General features: G+C 39.4%; 1 protein-coding gene across 1 annotated transcript; it reads left to right on the top strand.

Moving 5' to 3' along the window:
- Positions 1–1,843: 1,843 nt before the first annotated feature.
- On the top strand, positions 1,844–20,062 carry amh (anti-Mullerian hormone). Its single transcript, XM_061977927.1, has 7 exons — positions 1,844–2,016; positions 3,910–4,197; positions 7,487–7,659; positions 9,253–9,358; positions 9,426–9,522; positions 9,591–9,988; positions 16,856–20,062. Exons 1-7 carry the CDS (start codon positions 1,929–1,931, stop codon positions 17,242–17,244), a joined length of 1,539 nt encoding a protein of 512 aa, XP_061833911.1. The 5' UTR covers positions 1,844–1,928; the 3' UTR covers positions 17,245–20,062.
- The last annotated feature ends 2,077 nt before the right edge of the window (positions 20,063–22,139 follow it).

Genomic DNA, 22,139 nt, shown 5'->3' with positions numbered 1-22,139 from the left:
ACTGGTGAAGTTAAATGGAAAATAACTTTATAGTATAATCACTGGATACATATAACAATTTAATTTTTTTTTTTTCTTTTTACATTTTTTTTCTTTCCATGATGGCAGGTGAGGCCCTGCCTCACCTGCCTCTAGTGACTGCATGTCACTGATGCACATGCATGCTAAAATCATCTGCTGTAGCGTATAGTTGCAATTTATTTGTCAGTAGGTTCGATATGGAAGCAATAAGTACCGGTATACCTGCACTTGTCACTTTCAAAAAACAAACAAAATTGTGGCTAGTTGAGCAACAATCGTGTTCCCATGTTTCGTTTTTACTAATTTTTACTAATTGGTTTTTATCTAGTCTGCACTTTGTCTGTGCTATTATTATTAGTGGCTTTTATCTAGTTTGCACTTTGTCTGTATTATTACTATTATCATTATTATCGACTCCTCTTTGCTTATGATTTTCCTATTTTAATGATGTTGGATCTGTGTTGTTGTTGTTGGGGGCAAGTGTTGTAAATTAGCTTTGGCTACAAACACTACGATGCATACATTGGATAACTGTTTCAGATGCACTAACCTTTGTCCCTATTTCAAATAAACGTTTATATATATATATATATATATATATGTATATATATATATATATATAAACTACAACATGGCTGACTGGTGGAGACGCAGTCGAAGGGGGCTTGGAATGGAGGTGTGCTTCGGCATGTAAATTAGACCGCATTATGAAGGAACGGTCAAAAAGCGGCTTGAAGATTGTTTGTAAAAAAAAAAAAAAAGTTAAATTTAGATCGAAGGAGTACCATTACGCGTGTATGTAGACCACAAAAAGGTGTTTTAAATGTAAAAAAAAAAAAACAATATGTCATAGCTTCATACAACACCACTGTTAAAATTGTAAAAAAAAAAGGGAAAGAATCGAAAGTACAACAAAACACACATATATATATATATATATATATATATATATATATATATATATATATATATATATATATACACACACAGCAATAAAGACAAACTTAACATTTAAGTGAAAAAAAATAGTACCGGAGGAGACATTTTGCTGCATGCTTTGAATGGCCAAAAAGCACAAAATAGTTTGTTAGAATTTCGGTGGACAAAAATAGCATCCATCCATTTTCTACCGCTTGTCCCTTTTGGGGTCGCTGGAACCTATCTCAGCTGCATTCGGGCGGAAGGCGGGGTACACCTTGGACAAGTCGCCACCTCATCGCAGGGCCAACACAGATAGACAGACAACATTCACACTCACATTCACACACTAGGGCCAATTTAGTGTTGCCAATCAACCTATCTCCAGGTGCATGTCTTTGGAGGTGGGAGGAAGCCGGAGTACCCGGAGGGAACCCACCCAGTCACGGGGAGAAAATGCAAACTTCACACAGAAAGATCCCGAGCCCAGGATTGAACTCAGGACCTTCGTATTGTGAGGCACATGCACTAACCCCTGTGTCACCGTGCTGCCACAAAAAAAGCAGACGGATTGTATTTTTGTCAACTTGTAGCAATGCTTGATGTGTGTGTCTAAACTCAACTCACCTTTGTTTTTTTCTACTCTGTGCAGCACTGGAATCCACAATCCAACAGCATCAAGGACACGGGATCTTCTTATTTTGACTGTGCTCCAAGCCAGCACTGGATGTGTGTGTGGAAGTGTGCATGTTTGCGCGTGCGTGCGTGCGTGCGTGCGTGCGTGCGTGCGTGCGTGCGTGCGTGCGTGCGTGCGTGCGTGCGTGCGTGCGTGCGTGCGTGCGTGCGTGCGTGCGTGCGTGCGTGCGTGCGTGCGTGCGTGCGTGCGTGCGTGCGTGCGTGCGTGCGTGCGTGTGTGTGTGTGTGTGTGAACCCTTCCTTTATAACCGTTTTACCACGCAGGCATACATTCAGACCAAGAAGGAGACAACATGGCGCTGTACATCTTCAACTGCGGGCTGCTGACACTTTGCTGGGCCGTCTTCTGTGTGGCAGTGCCGGGTTTCCCCAACTTTACAGGTAACTGCACACTTAATCAGAGACACCTGCTTATTTGTGATTTTTTATATTATTTTGGTTACCTCATTCAAATACATAAGAATGGCAAAACATTAAAAACTGATGTGACACAATAATAAATTAATTGTGTGTTTATCACTTACTGGTAATTAAATCCATTGTGATAAGATAAAAATGATAGTTTAGAGAAAATCATAAAAACATATTGTGTGCTCAGGGCATGGAATTAAATGCAAATTGATTGTTGCTTAAATCAATGAGAATATTCCCTGACATAATAATAATGGGATGATTTAAAGTGTAAGTGTTCAGCATTTATTATGATCAAATTGTTTGGAAAACATAATTTGACGTAATTTTCAAGTACCGGTATGCCCAAACGATTTTTTTAAAACAGTATTTTATATTTAAAATATATTTTTTCTGCATATATATCTACGTATATATGTGTATATATGTATATGTTTATATATATATGTGTGCATATGTATAACCATCACCCAACCATGCAAATTTTGCATTTCCTTTGGAAATCGAGGTCCCAGAGTCTGGAGGAAGACAGGAGAGGCACAGGATCCACGTTGCCTGAAGTCTAGTGTAAAGTTTCCACCATCAGTGATGGTTTGGGGTGCCATGTCATCTGCTGGTGTCGGTCCACTCTGTTTCCTGAGATCCAGGGTCAACGCAGCCGTCTACCAGCAAGTTTTAGAGCACTTCATGCTTCCTGCTGCTGACCTGCTCTATGGAGATGGAGATTTCAAGTTCCAACAGGACTTGGCGCCTGCACACAGCGCAAAATCTACCCGTGCCTGGTTTACGGACCATGGTATTTCTGTTCTAAATTGGCCCGCCAACTCCCCTGACCTTAGCCCCATAGAAAATCTGTGGGGTATTGTGAAAAGGAAGATGCAGAATGCCAGACCCAAAAACGCAGAAGAGTTGAAGGCCACTATCAGAGCAACCTGGGCTCTCATAACACCTGAGCAGTGCCAGAAACTCATCGACTCCATGCCACGCCGCATTAACGCAGTAATTGAGGCAAAAGGAGCTCCAACCAAGTATTGAGTATTGTACATGCTCATATTTTTCATTTTCATACTTTTCAGTTGGCCAACATTTCTAAAAATCCCTTTTTTGTATTAGCCTTAAGTAATATTCTAATTTTGTGACACACGGAATTTTGGATTTTCATTTGTTGCCACTTCAAATCATCAAAATTAAATGAAATAAACATTTGAATGCATCAGTCTGTGTGCAATGAATAAATATAATGTACAAGTTACACCTTTTGAATGCAATTACTGAAATAAATCAAGTTTTTCAAAATATTCTAATTTACTGGCTTTTACCTGTATATGTATGCACTGTATGTCTACACTCTTAACGTTTGGAAAATTTGAAAGTATTTATATATTCTAAATTGAAATATTTTAACTTTTTTTCTTTACGATTTGTACTTTTTTAATTTTTATTTTCGTACTATTTAACATTGGCAGATCTTTCATTTGTCCTACATTTTTACCATGAGAGAATTTCTTTCTCCTAAATTTTACCATTGATAGATTAGTTTTGAGACTTATTTCCTACTTTATATATATATATATATATATATTTATATATATATATGTGTGTATATATATATATATATATATATATATATATATGTGTGTATATATATATGTGTATATATATATGTGTGTATATATATATATATATATATATACACACCAGTTTTTATATTGACAACCATTTTTTATAGACTTTCTATATAGACTTTGATATTAACATGAAATATTACAATATGCAAATGTCCTACATGTATGGTCCATATATGTTACGGTTCTATGTTTGGCTTCTAAGGCACTAACAGCAGATGTGGTCTCACTTTTTCAGAAGACGAAACGCTGAGGCCCACAGAGAAGACAGGAGATGCCTCAAAGATGACCCCACCTCACTCCACAGTTTCCCATCTGGTTCCTCAGACCGCAGAGTGTTTTCTGGAAGATACATTGGCTGCCATGGGAGAGGCTTCGGAGAACGACAGCGAACTGACACAGGAAGGTTTGACTCTGTTCGGAATCTGTGCAGCATCTCATGGAAATGTCTCAGTGCTGGTGGATCTGGTGATGAAAGCCAAGAGGAAGCACAGAGACGGACTGGAGGTGATGCATCCTACGGAAGGTAATGAAGCGTGTGAATACACCTAAGCATACATGGTCTATACTGTATCATCTTTGAGGTCATACACCAGGGGTGTCCAAATGTTTTCCACCAAGGGTTGTATATTGACAAGTCAAAGCATGCGGTGGCCATTTTGATATTTTGTTAAAAAAAATGCTATAAACAGACATTGTATACATCTAGTGACAAAACTTTGGTTGGCTTTGTGTTACGAGTGACTATTATTATTACTTATTAGTTACACAGGCTTTCACCCCTGTTGCCCCCAAAAAAGAACCAACTTTGAATACATCTGTTAATTAAAATGTTTCTTTTTTAGTTTTTCGGGGTATACATATTGACTGTATGAATGAAATATTGGAACAACAACAGTCTTCCGCAACATGTCTTGGTCAACAGACAAAAAATAAATTTTGCGTGGAGTATTATTTCTCCATTACATCATCACCGTAGTTAACTCCAAGAACATTTTTGACTGGATTCTGAAGTTTAGAAAGTATGGCACTGTGCAAAATCGTAATTTCAAAGTTTGAATAATTGACAATTTTGTGTAGAAGTTTGTCTCCAACGGAGCATATTTTGGTAAATACATGACTTTTTTTCTAGGGATTTCGGATAATGGCTTTTTGCCGATATTCCGATATTGTCCAACTCTTTAATTACCGGTATCAACCGATATATACAGTCGTGGAATTCACACATTATTATGCCTAATTTGGACAACCAGGTATGGTGAAGATAAGGTACTTTTTTTTTTAAATTAATAAAATAAAATAAGATAAATTAAAAACATTTTCTTGAATAAAAAAGAAAGTAAAACTATATATAAACAGTTACATAGAAACTAGTAATGAATGAAAATGATTAAAATTAACTGTTAAAGGTTAGTACTATTAGTGGACCAGCAGCACGCACAATCATGTGTGCTTACGGACTGTATCCCTTGCAGACTGTATTGATATATATTGATATATAATGTAGGAACCAGAATATTAATAACAGAAAGAAACAACCCTTTTGTGTGAATGAGTGTAAATGGGGGAGTGAGGTTTTTTGGGTTGGTGCACTATTTGTAAGTGCATCTTGTGTTTTTTATGTTGATTTAATAAAAAAAACAAAAAAAAAAAAACGATACCGATAATAAAAAAAACGATACCGATAATTTCCGATATTACATTTTAACGCATTTATCGGCCAATAATATCGGCAGGCCGATATTATCGGACATCTCTACTTTTTTTGCCAAGCAACTCATTGGGAATGATTGTACACATTCGGCAAACTACTTAGAATTTACTGAACCTTTGTAGGATTTAATAACATTTTCATGAGTTCTGTTTTTCGGGGGTCACCCTGTATTCAAATTTCAGCTTTTTCTCATTATTTTTCTTAAATTTTGCTGTTATATTTTTTGTTTGATTTTACTTCGACGATATGCTGCGGGCGAACAAAACCCGTGCTGCTAGCAGAAAGTGGCCCCTGGGCTTTGAAGATTGATTGAGACTTTTATTAGTAGATTGCACAGTACAGTACATAATCCGTACAATTGACCACTAAATGGTAACACCCGAATAAGTTTTTCAACTTTTTTAAGTCGGGGTCCACGTTAATCAATTCATGGTAAAACACTTTGGACGCTCCTGTCATCAATCAGTCAATCAAAGTTTATTTATAAAGTCCTCAATCACAAGTGCCTCAAAGGGCTGCACAAACCACAATACCATTTTGTATTTGTGTTTGTTTATTTGAAGGAGATGGCTGCATCAGATTTAGCACCATGCTAATTTCCAACTGTAGTCCTTTTATGGTGCATCTCACACCATCCATCAATCAATCAATGTTTATTTATATAGCCCTAAATCACAAGTGTCTCAAAGGGCTGCACAAGCCACAACGACATCCTCGGTTCAGATCCCACATAACTGCAAGGAAAAACTCACAACCCAGTAGCATGTCAATGTGAATGACTATGAGAAACATTGGAGAGGACCGCAGATGTGGGTGACGACCCCCCCCCCCAAAAAGGGGAAACATCCACAATAAAATACACAGTATTGAAAATACACTACAAAATAAAAATTACTTAATGATAAGCAATTTAAAATACAAGTACAATACATAGAGTTTATGCGAATTACAAATCAGTGGGCGGTCAAGTTACAGTATTTTAGCAGCTTCATTTAAAGTGCAGAAGTATATAAAAGTGCAGCAATTTTTATCAAAGTCCACATATAGTGCAGTAGCCATCAGATGATACCCATGAGGGTATCATTTAATAGCCATATACCCCATTAATATTGCATACATAAAAAAGTGTGTGATGTTACAAGACTGGAATGGTACTCTGGTGGCTATCAGACTGCTCCCGCCAGGGTATCATCTGATGGTCAACTACCTGCCTGGTATTGCTAATGCGAGCAACACTGGTGATGTAAAAGTCAGTCTTTGACTGCTTGTGAGAAGCTGTGAAAGCTAGAGTTGTTCTTTAGATTGTCTGGGAGACCATTCCATTCTTTTATGGCTTGATATGAAAAGGCTGATTTCTTTTTTTTCTTCTTCCATTCGCTGATCTGAACCCACATTCAGGCAAGAAAACACTCAAAAGGAAGGAAATAGGAACAATTTCCCTTGTGGAACAATAAACTTTGTCTAAGTCTAAAAGCCCAAAATGGGCAAAAAGAAACCTTGAGAAGGATGTGGGAACCCGAATATCCGTGGCCACCTAGTAACCTCTCCATACCGTAGAGGGAGGGGAAAAGAGAAGTGGCAGGTCAACTGATCTAAAACAGATTCTATTTAAAATCCAGAGAATATAGATGCATTTTAAGGTGGGACTTTAATGTTGAATGTCATAGGCAGTCATATTTTTCTACACACACTACACAAATGATTCCCGGGCGCAGCACCGCTGCTGCCCACTGCTCCCCTCACATCCCAGGGGGTTAACAAGGGGATGGGTCAAATGCAGAGGACACATTTTACCACACCTAGTGTGTGTGTGACTATCACTGGTACTTTAACTTGAACTTTAAGTCAAAAGTTTAGAGACAATTTCTCATGCTGTTGAATGAGAAGGTGTATCCAAACATTTGACTGCTGCTTTCTAATATAACTGTTTTTCTAGATAAAGTTCATCCAATTTCTATACTACTTGTCCTCGATGGGGTCCCAGCGGACTTAGGGGCACACCCTGGATCGGTCTCCTGCCAATCACAGAATATACAATGAATACTGTTTCCATACCTAAAATGACAGCGGTTATTTTTGTGTGTCTTGTTTTGTTCGTCAGTGTTTTTGATCGAGGAGGAGAATAAGGAAGCCCTCACCCTCATTTTTGGCCTCCCTCAATCCCCTTTGCTCCAACGTACTCCAGTGCTCCTTTTGGCCTTTGAGAGTCCCTTCAGTGGAGGCGCCCTGGACCAGATCACCTTCAGCAGTCAGTCCTTGCAGCCCAACACACAGGTGCTTCTTTTAAAAAAAAAAATCTATTTATGTTTGTCTTTGTCAATTTTTATTATTAGTAATGTTTATTTACTTTTCTGATACTACTCTCAAATGGACATACTACTTTTATTTATTTTTGTTGGTTTCTTTTTTACACTTATCCATTAAAACAACAAAAACAACATTTTCTTTATCCAGTTATTGTATTTCATAAATGTGTATTCATTTATTTTTTTGTGAGTTTTTTCAATCTTGCACTCTCATTCATGTTTTTAAACTAAGAGGTCTGTTTGTTGGTCTGGCAGAGACCAAAAAAAGAAAAATATTGACTGCATCCCAACTTGCACTATTAAAAATATGTTGATTAAAAAAAAAAAAAAAAAAAAAAGTAGTGAAATATGGCGTCCAAAATTTTCCTATTTTGTGTGTGTGTGTGTGTGTGTGTGTGTTCTGTCAATGCTTACTTAATGGGGACATTGCTATGTTTACACAGTCACCTTTAGGGGACCTCTGATGGTATGGGGAGAAAAAAACAGGTCCCCTAAAGGGAAACCTTTTTAAATGATTGTCAGATCCATTCTGAAGATGCCTAAGTGATTTTTAAGCTTGGGCCCATAAAACATGTTTACTGGTTAGTTTGAGTGTGAGACATTTGCACAGCAGCCCCCTCATCGGGCTGTAGCTGTTACGTGGTGAAACTTCCTATAAGAGGACAGCTGTAGTGCTGTATTCTGAGAATCATGTCATATTTAATTTGAACTTTTTTTTTTTTAAATGGTCCTCAGTAGTCACGTACAAATTTGTGTGAATTATGCAAAATTATTTAAATGTGATCCCCATGAACCATATTAACTCCTTTTCCCCAGGGTCCCCAGTAAGAATGATCAGCACATTACTTCATCAATCCAGAGATTTAAAGACGTGTATGAGCTAACTGGGCAGTGGCCATTTTACCCAAAAAATGTTATGCCTTCACAACCTGTAGCAAGGGGGGTCCCCACAGGTGATGATCAAAAACTTGGTCCCCATTCCAAATGATAACCAGTATGTGTGTGTGTGTGCGTTTTCTTGTTTTTCTACCCTTCTTGAGACATCAACAAGGAAATGTACCTTCCATATGGGGACCGAAATCATGGTCCCAATGCGGAAAACCATTGGCTCTAATGGAGAATGTCTCATTTGCACCCCTGGTGGTGAAATCCATCAAAACCAATTGTGTCGGTTTTAAAAGTGCTCCCCCTCTGGTCAACATATGAAATAACAAGTGTGTGTAAAAATTTGAAGTGCTCCCTCTCTGGCTAACATATGTAATAACAAGTGTGTGTAAGAAATTGAAATGTGCCCCCTTTGGCCAAAATGAATTTAAAAAAAATAAATAATAAAAAACAATAAAATAAATATGTATATAGAGACATACTGTTATAACTTGAAGTAAATAATGAAGATTACAAACCAAACATTTTTTATATTTGCATAGTATGTATATATTATTAATGTTGTAAATACACATCTTTATATATCTAGAAAGGGTGGTCCTAAAGAGCTCGGCATTTTTCGGAGGTCTCAAGAAGGTAACAAATACATTAATATTTTGTGTGTGTTCAAATCCAGGCAATCTGCGTCTCAGAAGGAACACATTACATTCTGCTGACAGGACAAGCATCAGTGGAACACCAAAGATGGATTCTCTCTGTTGGCACTAAATCACCTGACATGAGTATGTGTGCTTATTATTGTCATTGTCTGGTTTCGTGCACATTCTGATCCGCTTCTGCACGTCACAGAGGAAAGAATAAAAGCACTTCTAAGTGGTGGAACCATAGGAAGAAGTGGCGTGACTCCAGTTCTTCTATTCCCTAGTGAAGAAAAAAGTGACAGCAGGTTTTCTTTGTTTTTTCTTTTCTTGTAAATCGCATTTTCCACAAAGATCTAACTCCGATTTCCCACAGCTCATCCCAACCGCTCCACTTTCTGTGCGAGCTAAGGAGGTTCCTGAGTGACGTCTTTCCCCGGCAGAACCGTCCGCTCTCGTCCCCGCTAAAGCTGGACTCCTTGCAGGCTCTGCCCTCTGTGGCTCTGGGCTTGTCCTCCAGCGAGTCCCTACTGGCGGAGCTGATGAACTCCTCCGCTCCCACCATCTTCTCCTTTACCGGCTCCATGTTCAAGGTCCGCCGAGGAGAGCTGGCCATGTCCCCTGGGCTGCTGGAGGAGCTCAAGAAGGGTTTGGAGCACAACGTGATGCAAGTCATGCAAGTTCTAAGAGATAAGGAAGGAGGTCAGAAGAGCATCAAGAGGCTGGAGAGACTCGCGGAACTCTGTGCTTTTTCCAATGCGGACCTGCCGTCAGGTATAGAAAATACACCTTTTCAGATTTAAATGGGTTTTCACTGGAGCATGACATTTTGGGAAAGTACTATACACCACACGGAGTAGACTCTGAACAAACAACATTTTATAAACATGGTGACCTTCGCAAAAATGATTAGGTTCTAAAAAACAAAAAAACAAAAAAAAGTTTAAAGCAGGGGTCCCCAAACTACTACCTGAGTACGGCCCGCCAGCTTCCGAAATCCGGCCCGTGGGAAGTCTCAAGTTTTTTTTTATTTTATTTGTCCTTTCTAATCTATTTTCTACCGCTTGTTACTGCATTTTGTTGTTTAAATGTGCTATGTAAATAAAGTGGATTGGATTGGATTGTCCGGTTCAAACACTGATGACATCTATTAAACAAGACAAGAAACAAGGAATTAAACAGAGACAGAATTAAATTTGGCTCAATTTGAGGAGAAACGCATAGACACTGTACCCTTGCACAGTGTCTCAACACGCTCTGGCGAAAGATTTTATTTGGACTTTCCCTGATTACATGGAAACAGCTGTTTCTAAGGGACGGGGGTCGTAAACAGCCATCGCCTTTGGTTACAGAACAGTTCAAAGGAAAGGTTGTAAAACAGTTCACAGAAAAGGTCGTAAACAGTTCAAAGAAGAGGTCCCTGTAGGGCAGTGTTTTTCAACCTTTTTTGAGCCAAGGCACATTTTTTGCGTTGAAAAAATGCGGAGGCACACCACCAGCAGAAATCATTAAAAAAAACGAAACTCAGTTGACAGTAAAAAGTTGTTGTCGCAATTGTTGGATATGACTTTAAACCATAACCAAGCATGCATCAATATAGCTCTTGTCTCAAAGTAGGTGTACTGTCACCACCTGTCACATCACACCCTGACTTATTTTGACTTTTTTTCTGTTTTCCTGTGTAGTGTTTTAATTCTTGTCTTGCGCTCCTATTTTGCTGGCTTTTCCTGTAGCAGTTTCATGTCTTCCTTTGAGCGATATTTCCTGCATCTACTTCATGCAATCATGAATATTTCAGTTGGTTTTATCCTTCTTTGTGGGGACATTGTTGATTGTCATGTCATGTTCGGATGTACATTATGGACGCCGTCTTTGCTCCACAGTAAGTCTTTGCTGTCGTCCAGCATTTTGTTTTTGTTTACTCAGTAGCCAGTTCAGTTTTAGTTTTGTTCTGCATAAGCTTCCCTAAGCTTCAATGCCTTTTCTTAGGGGCACTCACCTTTCGTTTATTTTTGGTTTAAGCATTAGACACCTTTTTTACCTGCACACTGCCTCCCACTGTTTCCGACATCTACAAAGCAAATAGCTACCGGCTGCCACCTACTGATATGGAAGAGTATTACACGGTTACTCTGCCGAGCACTGGACAGCACAGACACTCAACAACACCACATCATTTGCAGACTATAATTACTGGTTTGCAAAAAATATTTTTAACCCAAATAGGTGAAATCAGATTATCTTCCACGGCACACCAGACTGTATCCCACGGCACACGAGTGTGCCACGGCACAGTGGTTGAAAAACACTGCTGTAGGGGAGTCAGGTCCTGCTTCCTCTTTGCTTTGTAGTTCTTGGGTTAAGACAATATCTTTCTGTTGATTACAATACATGAAAGAAACAGAACACCTTCATGTTGCTTCCCATCCTACACAGTGGAGTTTTACAAGCCTTCTGCTTGGTAGGATTAAAGACAGCTTTTGTCTGCTCGCCGGGAACTCATTGAAACACAAAGTTTTGTGATAACTTAGATACAATTATTCTAACAGTTACTCTCGGGGTCTCCTCGCTGCTCAGGCAAATTATATTGTCAAAAAATGCATTTATCCATCGATAACGTGACATCATTGCGTTCGCGCCGCAGTGTCAGGCGAGCGTGCGGCAAGTGCGCACTCTTTTAGTCAATTAGTGCTTAAGGAATATATATATATAAACACACACACAGCCAGGCCCACGGTCAAATTTCTTTAACCCAATGCAGCCCCCGAGTCAAAAAGTTTGGGGAGCCCTGGTATAAGGGAACATAATATATTGGTAAAAGAGATGATCCAGGAAAACAACATATTGGTAATAAGTTGATCACTCCCATATAGCAAATAAAATAAATGAGACACTCTGAAAATGTCTACTTTGTAACTCACAAAGCACTTTATCCATCTCCCAATAGTAGAATACTTTAAACAATCCTGAATCCAGATGGTGATCCAGATCACCCTAAAAAATCAAATCAGTTGTCCAGTTATCCCATTTCTGACATTTCCTAAAACTTTCATCAAAAACTGCCTGTAACTTTTTGATTTATGTTGCTAACTAACAAACAAACAATGAGTTCATAACCTCCTGGTGGATAAATGAAATAGCAATATCTGTGCATGTTTGTTTTCTTTACTGTCTTTGTCTCTGTGGGTGTGCTCGCATGTACACACAAAGAAGTTTATGCTCGTAACGTAAACATAAGGAAACATAGTAGAGATGATCAGGATCGCCGCCGATATCTAATAACTTGTTCCCTTCCTATTTCTGACATTTACCAAAAGTTTAGTCAAAACCTGCACATATTGAGTTATGAAGTGAAGTGAATTTATTTATATAGCGCTTTTCATAGTGAAACCCATTATCTATGTTACATTTAAACTAGAGATGTCCGATAATGGCTTTTTTGCCGATATCCGATATTCCGATATTGTCCAACTCTTAATTACCGATATCAACCGATACCGATATACACGGTCGTGGAATAACACATTATTATGCCAAATTTTTTTGTGATGCCCTGCTGGATGCATTAAACAATGTAACAAGGTTTCCCAAAATAAGAGAACAACTTGAACTCAAATTATGGAAAAAAGTGCCAACATGGCAATGCTATATTTATTATTGAAGTCACAAAGTGCATTATTTTTTTAAACATGCCTCAAAACAGCAGCTTGGAATTTGGTATATGCTCTCCCTGAGATAATCCTGATACCCACTACAACTATGGGAAATACTATACTTTGACTTTCACAAAGTCTAAGTCTAAGTCTAAGAAAGTGCATTATTCTTTTTTTTTTTTAAACATGCCTCAAAACAACAGCTACAAAAACAATGAAGGCACACAGCTTCAGTCCAGTGTATACTAGAGTAATAAAGTAAACAATAACATAGTCCTCCTTTAGTGCAAGACTGCCTGGCATACTGTATAACAGGAAATTATAAACTGTGCTCAATCTGCCCTGCTCTAACGTATTTGTATGAGTAACACAAATGTGCTGCAAGTTAGTGGTGAGTGCTTGAAGTGGCCTACCAGTCAGTCAGAGCTTCTGAAATGCTGCGTTAAGACAGGGCACCTCTGTTCACTGCAAGCTGCAAAGTGTGGGCCATGCAGGGCAGACTAGCCACACCAAACTCCACCGTAGTGTTTGCCATATTGCGTGCGTTGTCCCTGACCACAACGTGAGCTTTCGCCCCGGGGTGGTTTTTGTTGTATTTTAGTTTTTTCTCGGCGGAGTCTTTAAGCGACAACTGTGTGGTACTACTTTTTTTCGGTGTTTGCTTTTCATCCATCTTCCGCTTGTATTCATCGTGTATCTCCTTATGATTCAATCTTGAAGAGGTGGGAGATAAAATTGCTCGTATTAAAGGAAGACGTCTTGGTTCCTCCTCCCATAACAAACTTTTTGCAGTCATTGCAAATTGCCAGTTTTTTATCCGTCAGACACACTTTAAAATAATCCCAAACCATAGACATGGTGTCATTAGTCAGTCACCGAGCGAGCTCGCTTGTTAGCCACGGCTACAGCACCTGCAACAACACACTCTTGTTGTTGTTATGCCGCGCTCGCGGCGGTTTGATGAGGTCATCAAGCGTCGCCAGTAAACCTCATGCTGCAGTCGTCAACTCCTGTGTTGTGTGTGGGAGAGGGGAGAGGGGAGGAGCTGCTGACTGGGTTTATATCCGTGTTTTTCCGTACAACGGCGTTTTAAAAAGTTATTAATATTACTTTTCGAAACCGATACCCATAATTTCCGATATCACATTATAAGAGATGTCCACATTATTAGAGATGTCCGATAATATCGGCCTGCCGATATTATCGGACATCTCTAATTCAAACCAGCGTGGGTGGCACTAGGAGCAGGTGGGTAAAGTGTCTTGCTCAAGGACACAACGGCAGTGGCGAAAGCGGGGATCAAACCTGGAACCCTGGAGTTGCTGGCACGGCCGCTCTACCAACCAAGCCACGCCTCCCCCCGTTGTGTTGATAACTAACCGACATACAAACCAACTATCAAACCCCAACAAATACATAACCTTCTGGGGGAGGTAATTAATCGAAAATTTAATTAAATTGCCATGCCTGTGTGATTTTGTTTTCTTCGTCTGTTGCTTCTCTCCACACGGAGAAGTTCAGGCTTGTAACGTTACCGTAAGGAGACATAGTAGAAATGATCAGAATCACCCCCCAATATCTAAACATTTGTTCCTTCTGACATCTGAAAGTTGGATCAAAATCTGATTTAAAACCTATGTGGATATGGGTTGTGTCAGTGCCTATTTCGTTCTCAATATGCTGATGCGCTGAGGAAATGGATTCCAACATTAGCACGGCTAATTGCGGTTTCTGGTACTGTATGTGCATAAATCTAGAGATGTCCGATAATATCGGCCGATAAATGCGTTAAAATGTAATATCAGAAATGATCGGTATTGGGTTTTTTTATTATCGGTTTCGTTTTTTTTTTTTTTTTTTTTTTTTTTATTAAATCAACATAAAAAACACAAGATACACTTACAATTAGTGCACTAACCCAAAAAACCTTCCTCCCCTATTCACACTCATTCACACAAAAGGGTTGCTTCTTTCTGTTATTAATATTCTGGTTCCTACATTATATATCAATATATATCAATACAGTCTGCAAGGGATACAGTCCGTAAGCACACATGATTGTGCGTGCTGCTGGTCCACTAATAGTACTAACCTTTAACAGTTAATTTTACTCATTTTCATTAATTACTAGTTTCAATGTAACTGTTTTTATATTGTTTTACTTTCTTTTTTATTCAAGAAAATGTTTTTAATTTATTTATCTTATTTTATTTTACTAATCTTTTTAAAAAGTACCTTATCTTCACCATACCTGGTTGTCCAAAATAGGCATAATAATGTGTTAATTCCACGACTGTATACATCGGTTGATATCGGTATCGGTAATTAGAGAGTTGGACAATATCGGAATATCGGATATGGGCAAAAAGCCATTATCGGACATCCCTACATAAAAGACATATGGGGTGGTATTTGCTTGGCACAATATAATGAATTATATGTAATGATTTTCTACTTTGTGTATTGACATGGTAGTAGGCTATATGATTTTTACATAACGTGGTTTTTGCGTAACGTGGGTTGGCTCATTGAATCGCACTCTGCACTGAAAGATGGTGATGTGCGTTTATGGAAGAGAATGCAGTGCGTCGGATTGGATGCAACATGGGGTTATGCTGAACGAAATGTGGCGGTGTAGTGGGCGGCTGTGCTGATGGGGATGGGACCACGGTGTCGAGAGAGGCAGGGCCGTGCTGGTGTGTTCAGGGGTTAAAATGCTTGCCTGATTGCGGGTCTGTCGGTCCCTCCTCGGGTGTTGTTGTCACCTACTGATGTCATATTAATACATTTTGTTTTGTAATATTTTTGCGATCCCAAAGTTTGACTGGTAGATTGCGATCGATGGCTTGTTTATTGCCTAAATCCTGAGAAGTTGCAGGACTTTTGGGTGGCTTAAAACTAGAAATACAACCTGAAAAATGGCAAAACTCACACCAATTCCAGGAAAAATGTTGATGAGTGACATACAGTAGGATACAATATGAGTTACCGTATTTTCCGGACCATAGGGCGCACTGGATTATAAGGCGCAATGCCGATGAATGGTCTATTTTTGATAATTTTTCATACAAAAAGCGCACCGGATTATAGGGAGCATTGAAGGAGTCATATTTTTATTTTTTCTAAATGTAAAACACTTCCTTGTGGTCTACATAACATGTAATGGTGGTTCTTTGGTCAAAATGTTGCATAGATTATGTTTTACAGATCATCTTCAAGCCGCTTTCTGACAGTCTCTTCCGGATGCGCCGTTTTGTGGGCGGTCTTATTTATGTGGCTCACCTTCGACAGCGTCTTCTCCCCGTCATCTTTGTTGTAGCAGGAGTGGAAGACGTGTCAAAAGATGGAGCTAACTGTTTTAATGACATTCAGACTTTACTTCAATCAATAACGACTATGTCGTCGGTACGGACTACAAAGGTGGACTCGCGCAATTTTTCAGGATTTATGAAGATCCCAAATACAGATCAGCAGGTAACAGAAGATAAGAAAAGTTGCTTTTGCATAATATTGTAAAACAAAATGCCAGATAATATGTCTTACCTTACACACCATAATAATACTCGTATGTTTAATGCGCCGACAATCCATCAAGCGGTGCAGCTTCATAGCTTACCAAAGTCGTACTAAAACATTTTGATAGATTTTTGAGCGACGTGTGTAATGTTCTATATTTTCAATGGAACATATAAAATGTTGGTGTTGTTTACTTGAGTCATATTGCCATCATTATGCAGTCTACACGTATCTCTTATGTTTGACTGCTATCTACTTGTCACACTTATTACACCATGTACCAAATAAATTTGCTTCGAGGTCGGTGAGCAAAACCAGAATTATTCCGTACATTAGGTGCACCGGGTTATTAGGCGCACTGTCGAGTTTTAAAAGAAAAAAAAAGGATTTTAAGTGCGCCTTATAGTCCGGAAAATGCGGTAGTTAAAATGTACTTAGCAGTGACTCTTGCTGTCTGTTTCATTTTCTTCAGGAGAAAGCCAGTACTGCGCCTTCCTCTTGCTGAAGGCCCTGAAGACAGTGGGCCGGGAGATATTGCCACAACCGAGGGCCACCAGATCTAGTGGCCTCGGGCCCGTGTGCAGCCTGAGGAGCCTCACCGTGGCCCTGGATAGGTACGTGGTCTCGCCAGACACCGCCGACATCAACAACTGTCACGGCTTGTGCAAGGTGCCTATGGTCAAAACCACAAACCATGCCGTGCTGGTCATCAAGCACATCGAGAGCGGGAACGTGCACGAGCGGGCGCCATGCTGTGTGCCCGTGGCCTACCAGTCCCTGGATATGTTGGACCACAACGAGGACGGGACGTTTCTCGTCGTCCACCCTGATGTGGTGGCGAAGGAGTGTGGATGTCACTAAGAGCTGAGGTTTCCAATGTACGCTCATCGGTCTAGGTACACTATATCTACTTAGAGCTAGTGTGCGAGTGGGCAGGTGTTTGGCTAAGAATGGTTTCTTTTGTTTACATGTATTTATTCACAAAGTATTAATTATTTGGTGCAGATAGGAATATTTAAAAATGTCCTTCATATATTCTTCACTAATCATAATTCCCACTACTTACATAATAACATAGGATCTGTGTTTCGCATGCATTCAGCTATAACATTTATAGGGACGCTACAAATGTATTTGGTGCTACCTGTATAGTGGGGCTATTCAACTACATAATGAAGAGGGCCGCAGTTTCAAAAACCCAAGGGCTTAGGGGCCGGACATCGAAATTTCTTCAGAAAGTTCCTCCGCAGGTTATATTTCCTTGAAACTGCAATTTAATAGCAAAGTAAACACATCGGCTGCACTGTCGATATATTTTTTAATCCGCCCTCTCTATTCGTTTCCAGCGTGTGCAGCTAGACAGATAGTTAACAGCATGAAAAAACAGAATCTCTTTGTTGAGGATTGATTTGTGCAATTTATTTAAAAATTTTCAGGGTCGATTTTACCATATTTCTGCCTCAACAATCAATATTTAGTGTTTTTGATGTATTTTTAAGTGCATAATTTAAAACAACAACATAAAGGTTTTGAATAGTAAGAAAACGCTGTAATCGTTTTTCATTAGGTGTGTGGGGGCCCTTGTAAATCTTGGAGCCTGCTGCAGTCGCCTGTGTTTGCCTGAATGGTACAGTGCACCCGGAAAGTATTCACAGCGCTTGACTTTTTCCACATTTTGTTATGATACAGCCTTATTCCAAAATGGAGTAAATACCCTATAATGATTATGTATTTTGCAAATGTATTTGAAAAAAAAAAAAATCACGTGTACATAAGTATTCACAACCTTCGCTCATTACTTTGTTGATGCACCTTTGGCAACAATTACAGCCTCAAGTCTTTTTGTATACGATGCCACAAGCTTGCCACACCTATCTTTGGGCAGTTTCGCCCAGTCCTCTTTGCAGCACCTCTCAAGCTCCATCAGGTATAATCAGAAGCGTTAGTTTCCATCCAGGATGTCTCAGTACATTGCTGCATTCATCTTTCCGTCTATCCTGACTGGTCCCCCAGTTCCTGCCACTGAAAAACATCCCAACAGCATGATGCTTCCACCACAATGCTTCCTCCGAACATGACGCCTGGCATTCACGCCAGAGAGTTCAATCTTTGTCTCATCAGACAAAAGAATTTAGTTTCTCATGGTCTGAGAGTTTTTACTAAGTTTTTACTAAGAAATGGCTTCCGTCTACCACATGAAACTCCAATCGAGCTCATGTGAGCATGGTACTAGAAGAACATTTTGTTGTAAATTACACAAATTATATTTATATTGGGGTGATCAGAGTCACCTACCTCTTCTAAAGTGTTACGTATTATTGTAGCGACTATCTTTTCGAACGTTTGCCGCACATCTATCTTCTTCTTCACTTTCTTCCTGACGCAACCATTTCTTTTTTTTAATTTCCGCCTGCGTCCAGTTCTCTGAGACACGGCAATGTTTGGCTGACAATGGCTCTGTCATTTGCTGGAAACAGGAGAAAGAACCACGTCCTACTCAGACCATGCCAGGTCAAGCACATGGCTACTTTTAATATAATTTGCATATGTATAAAGGGGCGTGGTTTGGGCCTGTCAACCCACACACACGTGGCAGATTCCAAGTACCGTATTTTTCGGAGTATAAGTCGCTCCGGAGTATAAGTCGCACCGGCCGAAAATGCATAATAAAGAAGGAAAAAAACATATAAGTCGCACTGGAGTATAAGTCGCATTTTTGGGGGAAATTTATTTGATAAAACTCAACACCAAGAATAGACATTTGAAAGGCAATTTAAAATAAATAAAGAATAGTGAACAACAGGCTGAATAAGTGTACGTTATATGAGGCATAAATAACCAACTGAGAACGTGCCTGGTATGTTAACGTAACATATTATGGTAAGAGTCATTCAAATAACTATAACATATAGAACATGCTATACGTTTACCAAACAATCTGTCACTCCTAATCGCTAAATCCCATGAAATCATATACGTCTTGTCTCTTACGTGAATGAGCTAAATAATATTATTTGATATTTTACGGTAATGTGTTAATAATTTCACACATAAGTCGCTCCTGAGTATAAGTCGCACCCCCGGCCAAACTATGAAAAAAACTGCGACTTATAGTCCGAAAAATACGGTAGATTGCGATGTAACAAAGAAACGTGCTTGGATTTGTGCGTGCGAACACTTTAATACATCTGAATTTTTACTTGCGCACTCCATTTTCTGGATTTGATCTTACGTTCGTATTTTGTAGGAAAGCCACGCAACTGTTTTTACATGAGGGCCCTGGTCCGCCAGAGAATAAGAAGACTAAGCAGGAGGACTCTTTGTTGCCAACTCAATGACTTTGTGGTAGAGATGTTTGATAATGGCTTTTTTGCCGATATCCGATATTCCGATATTGTCCAACTCTTATTTACCGATTCCGATATCAACCGATACCGATATATACAGTCGTGGAATTAACACATTATTATGCCTAATTTTGTTGTGATGCCCCGCTGGATGCATTAAACAATGTAACAAGGTTTTCCAAAATAAATCAACTCAAGTTTTGGAAAAAAATGCCAACATGGCACTGCCATATTTATTATTGAAGTCACAAGGTGCATTATTTTTTTTTAACATGCCTCAAAACAGCAGCTTGGAATTTGGGACATACTCTCCCTGAGAGAGCATGAGGAGGTTGAGGTGGGCGGGGTTGGGGGGACGGGGTTGAATTGGGGGGGCTAGGGGGTAGCGGGGGGTGTATATTGTAGCGTCCCGGAAGAGTTAGTGCTGCAAGGGGTTCTGGGTATTTGTTCTGTTGTGTTACGGTGCGGATGTTCTCCCGAAATGTGTTTGTCATTCTTGTTTGGTGTGGGTTCACAGTGTGGCGCATATTTGTAACAGTGTTCAAGTAGTTTATACAGCCACCCTCAGTGTGACCTGTATGGCTGTTGACCAAGTATGCGTTGCAGTCACTTGTGTGTGTGAAAAGCCGTAGATATCATGTGACTGGGCCGGCACGCAAAGGCAGTGCCTTTAAGGTTTATTGGCGCTCTGTACTTCTCCCTACGTCCGTGTACACAGCGGCGTTTTAAAAGGTCATAAATTTTACTTTTTGAAACCAATACCGATAATATTGAAACCGATACCGATAATATTGAAACCGATACTACATTTTAAAGCATTTATTGGCCGATAATACCGGACTGCCGATATTATCGGACATCCCTACTTTGTGGATATTTTCAGCAAGTATTCAGACCCCTTCAGCTCAAAAAAGTACTATATAAAAGCACTCACAGTCACCTAAGTCTTGTTTGTGTGACATAAAAAAACATCAAGAAGTGACAAATTTGTTTGGCTTTTTCATGTTTTTTACTCACTTTTTGTCTCTCACACGTTGATACTCTCTCCCACAGCGTTAATTACATTTGTGCGCACACACGCGTCATGGTCAGTTATGCAAATTAGATGACATCATTTAGATGACATCATTCAGCGACTCAACACCACCTCCATCCATCATCACTAATGGACTCCGTGGGAACCACTGATTGTATTGTCACCAGTTAAGTGTCATTAATGTCCATTAAAATGCTCTATGGTTTTTAAGACTTGTTATTAAATGCAAAGTACGCTAACTGGTTATTCTTTTGTAGGTTTAGGCTTCAGGATGATTTTACTGCCTATGGGCTTTTTCCGTCTTCTTATCGCTCCAAGTTCTTCAGCTCCCCACCATGACCCGAATGTGTCCCACAGGGAGATCTACAGCGGGACAAGAAGGAACAATTGCTTAATACCAGCTGGAGCAAATAGGGTAAACATACATTTTATTCAAAGATAATGCATATGCATAAAATAAACTGGATAAATGACCCACTCTTTATTATAGGCATATTTAATATAAAGGTGTGTTAAATAAAAAGGAAAGTACAAATTAGCGATTTAATTTCCTATTAAAAGGAACAGGCTATAAATTCCAATTGTAGCCACATTGAGCATTTGCATAGTAGAAAAACATTTCATAAAACATAATTTTACAATACATACTGTATACAAAACCCAAAGCCAGTGAAGTTGTCACGTTGTGTAAATCGTAAATAAAAACAGAATACAATGATTTGCAAATCCTTTTCAACTTATATTCAATTGAATAGACTGCAAAGACAAGACACTTAACATTCGAACAGGTAAACTTTGTTATTTTTTTGCAAATATTAGCTCATTTGGAATTTGATGCCTGCAACATGTTTCAAAAAAGCTGGCACAAGTGGCAAAAAAAGACTGAGAACGTTGAGAAATGCTCATCAAACACTTATTTGGAACATCCCACAGGTGAACAGGCTAATTGGGAACAGGGGGCTGGGTATAAAAGCAGCTTCCATGAAATGCTCAGTCATTCACAAACAAGGATGGGGCGAGGGTCACCACTTTGTGAACAAATGCGTGAGCAAATTGTCGAACAGTTTAAGAACATTTCTCAACGAGCTATTGCAAGGAATTTAGGGATTCCACCATCTACGGTCCGTAATATCATCAAAAGATTCAAAGAATCTGGAGAAATCACTGTACGTATGCTGCAATGCCCGTGACCTTCGATCCCTCAGGTGGTACTGCATCAAAAACCGACAAAACTGTGGACGCCGTCTTGCGGACCAAAGAGGAAAATAACTATCCGGACTGTTATAGGCGCAAAGTTCAAAAGCCAGCATCTGTGATGGTATGGGGGTGTATTAGTGCCCAAGGCATGGGTAACTTACACATCTGTGAAGGCA

Source organism: Nerophis lumbriciformis, linkage group LG18 (genome assembly GCF_033978685.3).
Source record: "Nerophis lumbriciformis linkage group LG18, RoL_Nlum_v2.1, whole genome shotgun sequence".
Lineage (NCBI taxonomy): Eukaryota > Metazoa > Chordata > Actinopteri > Syngnathiformes > Syngnathidae > Nerophis > Nerophis lumbriciformis.
Note: the sequence above shows the minus strand (reverse complement) of the source record. Positions and strands in the feature narration are given on the sequence as shown.

Coding starts and splice junctions, on each gene's coding strand:
- amh (XM_061977927.1), top strand. CDS start 1,929: ATGGCGCTGTACATCTTCAACTGCGGGCTGCTGACACTTTGCTGGGCC. Junction 2,017..3,909: donor GGGTTTCCCCAACTTTACAG/GTAACTGCACAC, acceptor TCACTTTTTCAG/AAGACGAAACGCTGAGGCCC. Junction 7,660..9,252: donor CCTTGCAGCCCAACACACAG/GTGCTTCTTTTA, acceptor GTTCAAATCCAG/GCAATCTGCGTCTCAGAAGG.